At 42.5% G+C, this 14908-nt stretch overlaps 1 protein-coding gene across 3 annotated transcripts in view; it reads right to left on the bottom strand.

The window, feature by feature from the left end:
* FGFRL1 (fibroblast growth factor receptor like 1) overlaps nt 1-14908 on the bottom strand; it is a 177494-nt gene that overhangs the window by 81585 nt on the left and 81001 nt on the right. For all 3 annotated transcript variants that reach the window (XM_064653476.1, XM_064653477.1, XM_064653475.1), the window contains exon 3: nt 12625-12897. In XM_064653476.1, coding sequence (XP_064509546.1) covers nt 12625-12897 — 273 coding nt within the window. The remainder of the gene's footprint in view (nt 1-12624; nt 12898-14908) is intronic.

Raw genomic sequence — 14908 nt, forward strand, 5'->3', positions numbered from 1 at the left:
CATTGGATGGTTAGGTAAGGTTTCAAAAGCTTTCAGCATTGGATATACTCAACCCATGGAAGTTCATGGGAATTGTTCAGAAGCAGTTGACTCAGCCTCGGCTGACTGCTTTTGAAAAACTCCCCTTCATCCTCCATTTTTAATGGTCCCAGAGATAAAGTGCTGTAAGTTCAGTTTACCATCCTCCTTTAACACTACAGGCCTCTAAGTGGGATCTACTTTTTCCCTCACTGAGAACATGAAAAGCATTTCACTCATGGCCTGAGTCATGCCACATTTGAAGACAGGCCTGAGAAAAGCAGTGGCTAAAAATCCACCCACTACTTCACACTCTGAGCAGAGACCAAGGTATCAAAAAAGAACTGGTTGTATCATCTCACCTTAGTAGTGGTTTAGCATTTGAAGCTAGAGAAGAAACCCCACTGCATTACAATAGAAAATCCCCAAAACCAGGCAGGATGAAGTAAGCAGTCTTGAAAATACCTTCCAAGTTCATTGGATCATAACTAAGCAAGGCCCAAAAGCAATGCCCTCCCCAAAAGTTAAATCATAATCATTGCACATCCTGCAGAGTGCTGGGGAGGCACCAGGTGTCCATGACACATCTGAAATATAAAAAGGCATGTCAGAACTCCATAAGGTAATAAACAAACTGGTTATTTCCCCACAGCAAACATGCTCCCTGTGCTAAGAGTCAAAAAAGCTGGTACAGTGCTCCAGGGATGTAGCTGTCATAAGAAAAGCAAAAGCAAAAGCACTCTTAAAAAAAGGCTGCAGTGAAAGAACAGGAATGACATGCAGGCAACTTGTTGACTTTTATTCCTCACATCTGAAACTACTTCTGTGGTCCATAGCATATAAGTGAAGATGAACAGATTTGGCCCAAAACATAAAAGAGTGCTTTCTCCAAGTACCATGTAGGAAGAATCTAGGGAAACTTTTAAAGAGTTTCCCCCTCAGGATATGCCAACATGGCCTTGGAAGAACAGAAATGTTGCCACAGGATCTGCAGTATTTCCTCCCTTGATGCAGATGCTAAAGGGTGGCAAAAATGTCACTTGTGAGCAGTCAGTCCAGCATGCAGCCTGTCCTCCAGTTAAGTGTGGAGCTTTGAACACAAGCAGGGCCAAAAATTCCTAAGAAAAGCTAACACAGGTCAAACAAATGAATAGCAATAACCACATATAAGGCATAATTTCTGTATTTAAGGTTTAACAGTTTAATTTATAGTTGAGTATGTCCATGACCCGGCTTTTGCCTAGAACAAGGGTAAAACGTATCCAAATCATTCCTGGCAAAGGGATCTGAAATACAGACGAGTGCTGACAGTACTGAGGATGTTGAGTGGTCAAATTCCTTTCTGATGCAATTCCACCAATCTAGCCCTGAAAGCTGTTGCCCTTTTGTCTGTTTATCATGGCAAGGTCTCAAGGGGCCACCACAAAATTCTCCATAATTATCCAAGGACAGAGCACCCAGTGAACTACTTCATTTTTCTGAAGGTCACATAGACGTGTTTTTACAATTGCCATGATTGGAGTTTTTCAGACACCTCCCTAGAGGCTCTGAAAATCATCCCACAGGAAATAGGGTGAGGGAGTTCCTAAAGAAAAAGCCAATCAGTCCACTAATGTGAGCAAGACATGGTTTGCATGTCAGAAGCAAGTCTGTCAGGGTGGGAGGAGCACACCCAGCACCTTGCTGGCATTTCAAGCCAAAGACACAGACCAGCTTCTCAAAATTCAACACTATTCACTTCCCAGAAGTAATGGCTACTGCATCTTCCAAGCCTCCTTGAAGGAAAGGGATTAACAAAACCACACTCAAAACAAAGCAGCTCACAAGAGACCTTGGCTGACACAACCCTCTGGACGTCCAGTTCCCACAACTTTCTCCTGGGTTGGAGTTTCTCCTGCCAAAGCACACGCCAGAGCTACCAGGAGAAGCTGAAGTGGGCTTGCAGTTGTCAGGAGACACTGCAAACAGAGCACAAACACTGGGCTGGGCTGTGGGGAGGCGCCATCCTTCTCCTCCATGAGATTCCTGGGATTGTTAGCCGTGAATCCCAGCCCACATCTGAAGTGGGTCCAACTCCCCCAGTTCCCTGCCAGTGATCAAGGAGGATTGCCACCAGTTCTTCCCTCTCCTGCCAGCTGCACATTCAACAAAGGTGAGATGAAGATCCTTGTCTACTTCAGTGGAAAGGTCACCATAAGTTATTCTAGTTTGAAAAAAAACCCACAAAACCAACATGCCAACTCACATGGCTTCTCTTTAAGAAGAGAAACATCTAATGCTAGACTGAAGAAAACTCAACAAATAATTTGGTGGTGATGCTTTTTCCAAGTCAAAACAGTTTTGCAATGGAGGATTCAATCTCAAATATTTCAAAGCCCTTTGTTGACAACCAAGCAGAAAACTGACTCAACTCAATAGTTCAACTGATTTGACAACATTTTTCAGGGAAACAATGAATTGGAAGTAAAAAAAAAAGTCAGTAAAAGTACTATGTATAATTTCAATTGTGTGACAAACTCAGATTTAGTGGCTTGGTTGGCATGAAGAGATCAAAAAACCATCCATATTTTGCATTTTTGCCCTATAACCTTTGTAATGTGTCTGTAAGAAATTAATATGCACACACAGGAATAACCATTTCTGTAGCAAGATCAAAGAAAAGAAGAAAAGAAGAAAGACATCAACTGCCTTTGTTGCACTGGATCATTGCAATGGAAAATAAAATCATTTGTTTCCCTGTAATTTACATGAAATATTTTCTGTACAGGCCTGTTAATAATTTAGCTTGTTATTAAACAACAGCATTGTTCTTACTGTTTGTCTCCGTATTGTTTTGCGACTTGCAGTAATTTAAAACAACCCAGAAGAAATCACAGACAGATGCATTGTGCAGAGGACAGATGTGCTGACCCATTACAGCACTTTAACAGCTACACTTGCAAGGTATGTTTATGTTCTTTGCCTTTGCTGCACGTTAAAAGAGGGTTCTCTTTAAAACACTAACTTGAGAGCTGCAAAATACATCATGGGAGCAGAAAGTGAAGGGATAAATTCTGTGTTATCTGATTCCTTTTACTGCTTATTTCTCCCCTCTTTCCCTTGGCTTCAGTGAGAGAAGCAGGTTCCACGCCCCCAGCGCGACCAGCGTAAAACTGACATTTTATGGGTGGAAACAGTCCAAGGATGGTGGCTTATGCTCTTAACATCCTGACATCTCAACCTCTGAAAGCAGCAGTGGCGCTGCTTCCAGTGGCTGCAGAACACCTTAAAAAGCAGCACAAACTGACAATGAAAATAAACTACGGTTGCAGCACTGCTGGAGTCTGGCAGCCCTTAACAAATACGGCAGCGTCTGGGTGTTAAAATACATAAATCTGTCATCATTACCAGGCTAAGGGGTCGTCATCCTATTCACAAAATAAAAGAACTGTGCATAATCAGTAGGGCAGGGAGTTCAGAACAAAGTACGCCTTTTACAAACTCTCAACTGCTGATAGATGGATGTTTGCAAGGGACTTAATGTCTTTAGCAGGGTACGTTTAAGAAGGAGTGTAGGTTTCAGAACTCCTGGGATTAGTACTTTTTTTTTCTCTCCTTTTCCTATTTTATTGCCAAAAACTGTATAATGTAAACACTCAGGCCTTCTGACTATGAAACCCACATTATTATAAAGAAAGAAAAATCAAAGCATTCTAGCACAATGATATTATTCATCAAGCACAACACAGAATATGTTCTTCCTCTCATCAAACAATAATAAATTGGATTTAAAAATAGGTTTATACACTAATTTTCAGAAGTTTTGTTGGGTTTTATTTTCCTTTTTTTCATCTTTTTTCTTAATGTGGATGCCAAAGACAGCACAGGAAAGGTAGAGAACCAGACCCTACAGGAATGTAAAAATACACCTCTTCAACAACCATACATTTTAACACGCAACATACCTACATGTATGGATCAAGAAGAAGCATGTGAGCAATTGGTGCTGTGTACGTGCACTTACACATAAAGAAGGAGTCTCCAAAATCAACATTCAAGCTACACCTTATAAACTAGTCCAACTTGGCGCTGCTTTCTCGACAATAAATATTCTTCACTGTGCCTTAATTTACAAGTGTGCCTTTTGTGTATTTCTGAGTTAACTGATACCAAAGGGACTAAAATTTGGCTAAAACCCCACCATCTGTGTTATGTACTGGGCAAACTGAGGACAGCAGAGCTGTGACCAGCGAATGGGGCACAGCGCTCTGGCACAGACCTCCTGGAGACATTGTGCCCATGGAGCTCAACCCAGCTTCAGTGGTGCTCTGAGTCCAATGAGGCCATGCTAAATCCTTCATCCTCAGCCTGTAGCAAGAAGCAGAGGGATGGAGCACAACTTCCAAGGAAAAACTGTCAGGAGTAGGGAAGGACAGCAGTAGTTGTAGGAAAGTTAACAGAAAGATCCTGCTACTTGGAGAAGATAGTCATCTTGGATGGTTGGCAAGATGGTAGACATCTCAAAACTGCTGATGCCCAAGTCTGCAATTAGCTTGATGGCTTCTCATTACTTGGGGTGCTAGTAAAAGACTCTTAACTACTATTCTGCAGTCACAGCAGACCTTGACTGGGAATCTACATCATCTTCTGCAAGCCTGCCTTCCACACATGTAGGTATCACCTGCTTGGACCAGGGACTGTCTTGGCTTTACTCACAAATGCAGCCATTTCTAAGCACTATAGATATGTAGATGTGGGCAAATTGTTGGCCATGCACATCAGCATTGCACTGTCAACAGGATAATTCTGCCCATTGGCTGTAACAAAGACAGTTCTGATTAATAAAGTCAGAGGCAAAAGACGTTTTTAGCCTCAGACAAGCTGACGAGAAAAACCCGACATGTACACCACAAACTCGTTGGGATCAGAGGCTAATTCTATTAATATCATTTAACAGAAGGAAGCCATAAATTTCTCAGATCAAACACAGTTTTAATGTCAGCCTGCCTGGTATTGTGTGTTGCTTTCATTCCCAAACAATATTCGCGCAGCAAACGGAGCTGCAGCTCTCTATTTGCATGAGTGTAGCAGCCACTATACACTCCAAAGCATCTGCAAAGGATTGTGGGCTAAATGCATCCATATGTCCTGCATGCCTCGAATTTACACTGGCTGCAGCTCTGGTTTGCTGCAGTCTGCCACAGGATGGAGTACGGGGGGAAATTATATATCCATACACATATGTATGAATTTCATGCTTACATCCATGGAAAAAAATCTTTTCATTTCCTTTAAATTGTGAACAGGTGTTGTCACCTTCTTAACTTGGCTTCTATGTTACAGCTTCACGAAGGGAAAACAGAGATCTACCCGAAACAGTGAGGCTTTTGTTAGCCAGAAAATGATGTATTGATAAGCATATTGTAAAGTTTGTTATAAAATCAAATGAAACTAATAAAACCTAACAAAGATCTTGTAAAAACTGTGGACATTATACAGCATTAGCACTGAGTTACATTATAGATCTGGACTTGGAAGAAACAAGACTGCTGCCTGGTTGTGATATTTTCCAGGGTTTTATACCCATTCACCAAGACCATCAGTCAAACCACTCAGTGTTACATTTTTGATCAGTCATTTTTAGGATAGTTACAGTTAATACTGGCACTCACATCATCACCTTTTTATAGAGAAATCTTTTCAAGAACAAAATTGTTATGAGCTGTTGTGACATCAGTCTAGTGTAGCAGTCATCAAAATTATGAAAACCATTGAAATTGTTTCTCTGCAGCAATCCAGCAATAGCCACCTTTTCATTTTGGTATATTTCTTTTTCCTCCTTTCCTCTCCCAGGACAGTGGACATTTTACAGGACTCAACATGCTGTATATATAGGGACAAGGAGTCTGTTGGACTCGGAGTGAGATCCCCCAAATAAGGAGGAAATTAAGCATCCCCGAAATTCAGGGGGTAGGAATGCCTGGTTGCATTTAGATTTCTTTTAACATGCTTGTGCTGTCCCTGAGCAACATCAAGCTTGGTCAGGGTGTGTGTCTTTATGCCTACGCTAATAAACACTTGGAAGAAAGAGCCCTTGCTTGGGTGAGGGCATCATTAATCAACCATGAGTCACTTCCAGTGGAAAAGGAGCTTCATTTCCAAGTGAAGAGTTTTTAGCTATGAGTTTGCACCAAGACATGAAAACACATTTTATGTACCAAGCATTTCACTGACTCTCATGCCCAGTGCCAGTCTCTTCCCACAGACTGACACACAGGACCCTCACTTGGCAACACCACTAAGACAGGTCTTTTTATGAACCAAAACCATATCTGCACCTCCACAGAGGGTGACCCAGTGGCACCACACCACAAGCTGACAAGGAGTCCTTGTGCAATGATTGCCCTGGGTAGGCCTTGGGTAGGCTCCCCTTTTCTGCTCAGCTCCCAAAGGCCCAAACCAATCTGAGCTTTAATTAGCAACATAACCATTACTAAGCACCAGTGACTATGGCCAGATCCTCATCTGGTGTTAATCACGCTGCGTGTGCACAGGAGGCCACCAACGTAGATCCAGCTGCTGGACTGGGGCCTTAACAAATTAAACACGAGAACTTTGTTACTGTTTATTGTCACAAGGAACTCTTCATTTCCATATAACAACTGACTAATCATCATTAGTCATGATTATGTGTCCTGTGATTGTGTTAATGGTCCTACACTGGATGGACTGCCCTTTGCACTTTGCGTTGAGGTAAATGCACTTAAGACATTTTGCTAACTCCATACCATGACCAGCACAAGCTCTACCACCTTATTCTCAAATGCAAAAACTGCACCTTTTAGTTCTTTTTTTTAAGTGTTGACTCATTTCAGTTTTTGCTTAGCATTAGCAGACCCTTAGTGCACACATTGCTGACTCAACATTGATTCACATCTTGCTGAGCACATCCCTCTCTGGTCCCCAGAGTTTATTAAGAGGCCAAAACCCAAACATAAATGAATTTGTCATGCTTTTCCAAGATGGCTGGTGGCACCTGACTGGGTTAGAAATGTTTTCTCAGCTTTTGCACTGTAAATGAGTTCTGAGACACGGATTGATGACTTCATTGGAGAAGTGTAATGCAAACCATATTTTACTGTACTTGAATTTTTTTCACACAGTATTTTCTACTACTATGAGCAGAAAAAAGGACATTAGAATAAATATCCATTCAGACATGGCCATGATTTTTTTTTTCAGGATACTTATGCTGACTGTTTAAAAAAATGGTTATTTTAATGCAAATTTTTCACACATGCCTGTTATCAAAGAGAGCTGTCTTTGGACAAGCTGTAAAAAAGCATAAAATAGCAGCTGGCTCAGCAGGAAAAAGCTACTTTAAAGATAAATCATCTGATGTCAGGGCAGATTCGCAAAGCAATCTATTGCAACAGACAGACAGCAGACATTAAATAGCAAATTAGTTTGAGATATCGTTCAAATTCTGAACAGCCCATCAGAGCTTTAGGACAACAGGATGCACTCTTCCTCCTGCTCTCTGCATCAAGATTTTGCTACTCTACAGCCCAAATGGAGGGTCACTCAGAGGGCCAGGCACCAGAGAGAGATATAAACTGGACAGATGACGGATTCTTCACCAAAATCTTCCTCCAAAAACACAAGAAGAAGAGAATAAACAACTGCAGCAGTCGGAGATATAGGGCAAGAAAAAGAAATACTGAAGAAGCTGTTCCTTGGATTTTCACATTATTTTTCATTTTTTTTTCATTATTTACACATTATTTTACATTTATTTTTCATGCTGAGATGCACCCAAGCGAGATGTGTCCTTGGCAGTTTACAAACACCAAGTGAAGCAAGAAGGCTACAGTGCAGAGACAATCCCAAACCCTGCTCTTGTTGCTGGTTTGTTGGGGTTTTTTTCTGTGCTACAGAAGGTAATAAGAGTCATGGATGCAGATGTGAAAACAGAGACAGTTTGATCTTTCATCACTTGGTTGAGCAACTGATGCAAGATGAAGTATTTACCAGCAGCACCTGTAGCAATAGCCCTGCATGTTGTAATGCTGGCACACCTTGCAGGATTTGGCCCATAACGCTTCTGCAAGAGAAAAGTCCTCTGTGTTGTGCATTACTGAAAGAGGTCATTGTGCTACAGCATAAATATTTACCTATAGTCCTTCCTACAGCTGTTCACCAACAATTTTCCCTTCCGAAAATGTCCAGACCTCTGGAACTAGGGATACTGTTTATTATTGCAGAAGGAGATGGTTACGGACGTTCTCGAGCACTTCCATGTTAGAATACTTTGTTTTCTAAGTTATTTATAAGTCAGGAAAATCTCACCCATTTGGGCTAAGATTTCCCAGGGAGGGCTGACGGCTGGAGTGCGTGATGGCTCCATGTGTGCAACCTCACAGTTTCTCCAAGCTGGTCACAGCTCGACAGAGGTTTCAGTTACACCACCACCTGCTATTTTTTTTCCTGCAGAACATGCCTCCATTCAGCACACAAGGTGGATAGTTTTCAAATAAGGAGCAGCTATTCAACACTTTGTTTCTTCCTCTTTGGCCTTAGGTTTCCTTTTAGAACACGCTGGCAAGGAATTTTTTAATTCTGCAGTAAAGAAACCGCAGGTTTCAACCAAGCATAAACGAAATGATGTTACTTTTCACACCTTTAGGTTATAAATCAGCTCTTCTGAATTGATTCAGTTGCAGAAAAACCCCTTAAAAATAAGATATTCATGGGCATCATTGTACATATAATTTTTTGGGAAGGTACAGCACATTTGTTTTGATGAGCTACACATAATTCCCTAAAATAAGGAACCATTGTACTTAATAACTGCAATGTGATTTAATACTGATTAAAGTTACTCTTCCAGCATTTGTACGTCTGCCTGCAGTGTAATTGGCATCCCAAATCTTGTGGTGAGCCACAAAAACTATTAAGGACAGCTAAGAGAGGAAATTGTAGTTTTGACTTATACTAGTAATCTGCTTTTACTGGCTTACATTTCATGCAGGGGTGTATTAGAGCAGGATTCCTTGGATCTTTGGGATCCAGGCCCTGCAGCCTGAGAAGATGGGGAAATAAGCAGGGCAGAAACCAATTGCTACCATCTGGGTTGGCAAAATCTATGTCTGAGAAGGAAGATCAAAAACGTAATATAAGAGAAGTCTCCCTTCCAACAGAGCAGTAGGAAGATGCTAAATTAGGAAGAAAAGGCTTTAGTAAGTGTTATGAAGGAGGAATAGTCTTTTATGGTGAGATTTAAGAGGTTTAGACACAACTCAGAGCCACAGCTCGTATTTTATGTGGTCTTGGCCTAATCACCTGGTCTCTCTTTGTCCTAGTTACCATCTGTAAAATCACTGTAATCCGTCTCACCCGCACTTGCAGACTGAGAAGTTCTCCAGCCAGGCAATGAGTAGGCACGTCTACCAGACATGTAGAGGCAGACCTAAGTCTGCTCTGCTCGTGCACTCAGCTGGCTGGTTGCAAGCAAGATCTGCCCCGAAAGCCTCAAAGCAACATCCAAACAGGCTTCTACCTAAAGTATTACATCTCACAGAGTCCAACCATGGAGCTCACCTCTGCCATGTCTGCCCCCCCTCAACAATGTTGGCGGATCCACTGCCCTTTTTACTCTTTTGTAAAATGTCACAATATTTGTTGCTTTTCTGTACCATAATGGAATACAGATGTTAATAAGAGTTAAGATTCATAAGAATTACACAGCACTGAATGCAGGCAGAGAGGCTGAAGACTGGTGAATTTAGTCTCACCTCTCTGTAGGATCTTAGGTAAACCATCACTTTATCCTGCTGCAGCCCACATGTATATAGCACAGGGGTGACAAATCCTTACTTGTCAATGGTGTGGCATAGCTCACTTAAAAGCATACAGCATAACTCCAAAACCTTTCAATAAGCTACTGTATATTTTCCAGATATTATTGATTAAATTTCCAGAATGTTATCATGTCAATATGAATTTTATTTTTTCAAGTCCCAATGTTTAATGAATCCTTTCATGCTATTCTAGATTTACTATCTTAACCACCTTGCCCATGTCTGACACCTGTGTGGTTTTACATGTTTGCTGTTAGCAGTAAAGCTGGAATAAGAGGGTTTTTTCTCCTTTGAAGGACTGGGAGAATAGAGAGGCCATATGGTTCAAAAAGCCACTCTGCCTAATGAAGTTTGTGCTTTCTGGAGCACAAACAAAAAAGCTCCATCAATTTGATCTTCATTGTCAAAACTGACATGCAGTTGGTTTTAAAACACTGCCTCCTTCTCAAAAATCAACAAGGGATTGATTTTCTCTCAACCAAAAGCATTTTCGCCAAGATGAACACGAGCATCTGGTCAGTGCATTAAGTGTCTGGGTCCTTTGAAAGAATAAGTCAGTGATACCTTGTGTTTACTTGCAGAGCTTGACAAGAAAGACACAAGGGGAACATTTGTTTTCAGGGGAAACTGTTCTAGTGAAAAGCAATTGGTTTGAAATACCACATGAACACAACAGTACCACTGCAGATGAGGGATGTAAGTAATCCATCAAAAATGGTCTGAGCAAGAAGAATGCACAATGGCACACTGTGAGACGAGGAAGGAAGGTGCAAAAGAGTCTAGAAAGTACTGGTTTTTACAACAGGGATGCATGGAGATGAACGATACCTCAGCCCATATGTCTGCCACACTTTTAGGTTAAAGTTATCCTTCTCTTGGCACTTGGTGATCAATATTTGTTTGCATAGGGCTCAATCTCACACCAACAGAGGCCAGTGGGAGTTTGCCATTTCCTTCCAGAGCTGCCTGACGAGGCTCTAAATAACTAGTGTTTGTGCCCAGGGTTTTTCAGTGCCAAATATAATGAACACTATTGTTCTTAACACAATTAAATTTGATAATCCAATTTCCCTGAGCAACTGAATTGGAGTTTCTGTCTCAATCTTTCCTGAATTCTAGTCCAACTTTTACCCTGTGCCTCCTGGCTTTTCCCTTTCATTTGCTTTGGTTGTGCTACCAGGAATAAGGCAGAGTCTTCTTTGACTCACAGATGCCTTGATGCCTCTGCCTTGGAATAATGGGATCTAGCTTGGCCTCTGAGCTCCATAGAAGATACAGCATGACACAGAAGATCAAAGACTGTGGCAACCTCCACATATTGCAAAAGCACAAGCTGGACTGAAACAGGTTCCTATACCATTCCTTTCTCCCCACCAAAAAGTCTGGAAAGCACATCCAAAAGGAGTCTGTATAGACGTGACCCTGTATGACTATTTCCACTTCACCATTTTTGTTCAGTGAAGCATAAAGAAATGGATGAATGTGGTTAAGAAAAAGGTGAACAAGGAAAACAAAATCCCCAAACTATGTAAACACTAAGATGACTTCTGCAGCTCTATCCCACTGATGCTGCAGGAGTCATGTCACCAGAGGGTTTCCCTCATCTAGGCATCTCATTCCAGATAAGATATTTACATTCTGGTTTCTTTCCTATACCAGCTGTGCAGCAAAGTGCATTCTCCAAGAATCACCTTGTTATCGGGTGATAATCCTTCATCAAGCAGCAGCAAGTGTTTGCTATATGCTCTGAGTCCACAGCAGCCCTTCTTCTGCAGAGGTGAAGAAGAAACAGAAAAAAACCAGGCCAAGTGCCAACCAGTAGGCAGCTGGAAAATGCCCTGAACTCTGTCCTCATTTCCACTGTCTCACAGAAACAGAACTTTGTAGACCAGATACTTGGAGTGCTGATCATGCAATAGGGTGAGTAAGACACCTGATCTCACACCCTGCTTAGTAACCCTCCCCACTGCTCCCTAAGCATCCTCTAGCATGCTGATTTTCACCCAGCTCTTTCCCTTCTCACAGACAAGGATCAATGAACCTATTTTTGTGGCATCTTCAGCAGAGGAATCTCTGATTACCCTGAAACGTGTCTTTGGGAGTCTTCAGGAATGCTCAGTCCAGCAAGAGACCCCAAAATCTCACCACTGGTCCAAGCAAGCCCTTTGAAGATGGCCAAAAGGATTGCCAGTGAACCCATGGTCACTGAGACAGCACCTGAAGCTTTTTTAATCCTGCTTCCATCAAGAGGATTTCTCAGGAGCTGAGCATCCCTGGGTTACATGCCAGCTCTGAGCTTTGTTTCAACCCAAATATTATTATTCCTGAAGACACCATGCTTTGCAAAAGCTCAGTACATGGATCTCCCTGCTGTGCATTTTTATACGGGTGCCTCAACATTTGTTTTGAGAACTATCCTGTTCCAACAGCAAACATAAAGATCAGTGTGACCTCTCCTTATCGCACAGCCTTTCCTGTGTGGAATTCATTGTGATCTGGGCCTTAGTGACTATTGCATCATTTCTGCTTATTTGTAACCTTTGGCACTGCACAATCTTATCTGCCTGCAGCCGGCTGCAGCAGAAGATGTGCAGCAACACAGCCAGCTCTGGCAATCCTCAAACACTGGAAAGGGCCAGTTAAGAGTGGAGGTCAGTAAATGATTAGCAAAGCAAATCTGCAATCACTGACAGCTACGCAGACATCAGCTCGCTCGCTCGCTCACCCCACAGCAGGTGAGGCCTGGCTTTTCTCCAGCTCTACTCACCAATTACGATCAGGGTGTAGTTCACGTTGGTGCTGCCGAAGCCGTTGGTGGCTTTGCAAATGTAGGTTCCCGCATCTTCGCTTTCCACCTCCTTGATTTTCAGCCCTTGCTGAAGGATCCGGAACCTTGTCCAGCCGCTGTGGATAGTCCGTCCATCCTTCATCCACATGGTGAGGGGAGGGGGGTCGCCTTCCACCGGGCACAGGAGCTTGATGGTCCTCCCCAGCCTCACGGACTGGCGGTGAATCACTTTATCGGCAATCCTTGGGGGGCCTAAGAAAGAACAGAGAGAGGAAGAGCTGTCATGACTTTTGCCAGTGATACAGCACTGATTCAAAGCCAAGTCATCAGTCAGGCCACTGGCTGCTATACAGAGATACAGCAAGAGGTGCTAACCGAAAATCACTTAAAACCAAGGCTAAAAATGCAGGCAATTACAGAGGGATACAACAACAGAGATACTGGTTTGTGCAAGACCTGAAGCTGCAGCCTTGCCATCAGCAGCAGCTCAAGCTAACCACCCAAGGAAGCCTGATTCTCAGGCTCTCCTGCTTTTCCAAAATTTCCAGCATTTTCCTATCACAAGAAGGAGTCCAATACCCAAACTGTTCCGCTGTATTTGGTAAAGAAATTGTAGTTGTTTCAAATTTAACACCTATCCTGAAGGCAAAATTAGTAACAGGACTGGTACTTAAAACAAAACACTGCCCCCCCTCCAAATGTCATAATCCTTTCATGTTGTATGTACAGTAATTCCCTTTAATAGTCACCAGATGGGCTTTATCTGAGACACATAAGCCTGTAGTTGTTGGACACAGAGCGTTCAGTGGGTAGTGCTTCACTCAAAGATCCAGTTTAGCCTGACATGTTAACACTGCTTATAGTCCAAAAGAGGATATTTTTATAAATGGCCTTAGCAACCCTGCTGGTTTGACCTGCCTGGCAAATATTTGCTCTTTGTAAAAGGTGATAATTTCATGCAAAGCAGAGTGTCCCTGGAATGCCACAGAGTGAACACACTGTTTGCCACATGATAACAGGATGCACTTGGACAGGCCAACATTCAGAAAAGAGAAGTGATAAAGATTCCAACAGTGGGATGGCCCCATAGCTGAATTCCAACCAGAATTTCTTCCTAAGGCTCTGAAAAGTTGAAACAGAGAGCCTTTTTCCTGCATCTGCCTTTTCTGCCGCTTTATTAATTGCACAAGTTCCTCACACAGACTGCAATAGCAATGCTCTTCCCAGAATAGTCTATTAATGGGTGTGATAATAAGTGTCCTGTTCTTGCATAAGGACAAAATGTTTTGCTAAGGATTGCTGATGCTGAGTTGCACCCAAAACCCACAAGATGTTTGTGGGATTTGGAACTGTTCCCTCATATTTTACTCCTGTTTCTAGTTTTTTGCAGGATTGGACCCACAGGGGATAAGCTACAGAGCTCATATTTGCACTTCCTCATGACTAATTCCTATTATTCCAAAGTCTGCCTGATTTTTCCCCAGCATGACTAAGGCAGTACATACAGTACAGCTCATGAATGACTACAGAGCTGCTGTCGCAGTTACTCAAGTTGAATCGCACCCATAAATTTCACAGCTTTGCTGCTGAACAGAAATGCTGCTCAAGCTGAGAAAAGAGTTGTGAACTAGGTTGAAACTCATTAATGAGTTTAACTGGTTAAATCAATGGGTCTTAGAAACACACAGATTCTGATGAACTTCTGATGACCCAAAGTGGGGATCTTGAGAGCACTTTTTCAGAAAAAGTCAGTCCCTGGCAAAGAGAACACCCATCACTGCACATCTTCTGCAGGGCCCTGTGAGACATCATCTGAGCCAATGGTGTCTTCCCAGACTCCAAGGGAACTGGCAAAACAACCATGAGAAATCCAATCCTGCCTTTCCAGGTCTTTCAAAGCACTCCAAACCACACTGTTAATGTTCTTCACCTTGGGAGACCTCCAACCAACACTGTGGTTGGAGAGATAATCTCAAGATTATCCTATGGGATAATATCTCCTATGGGGAGAGGCTGAGGGAGCTGGGGTTGTTTAGCCTGAAGAAGAGGAGGCTCAGAGGTGACCTCATCACCGTCTATAACTACCTGAAGGGAAGTTCTAGCCAGGTGGGGGTTGGTCTCTTCTCTCAGGCACTCAGCAATAGGACAAGGGGGCACGGGCTTAAGCTCCTCCAGGGGAAATTTAAGTTGGATATCAGGAGAAAATTCTTTACAGAGAGAGTAATTAGGCATTGGAATGGGCTGCCCAGAGAAGTGGTGGATT

The sequence above is a fragment of the Pseudopipra pipra genome, chromosome 4 (genome assembly GCF_036250125.1).
Source record: "Pseudopipra pipra isolate bDixPip1 chromosome 4, bDixPip1.hap1, whole genome shotgun sequence".
In the NCBI taxonomy this organism is placed as follows: Eukaryota; Metazoa; Chordata; class Aves; order Passeriformes; family Pipridae; genus Pseudopipra; species Pseudopipra pipra.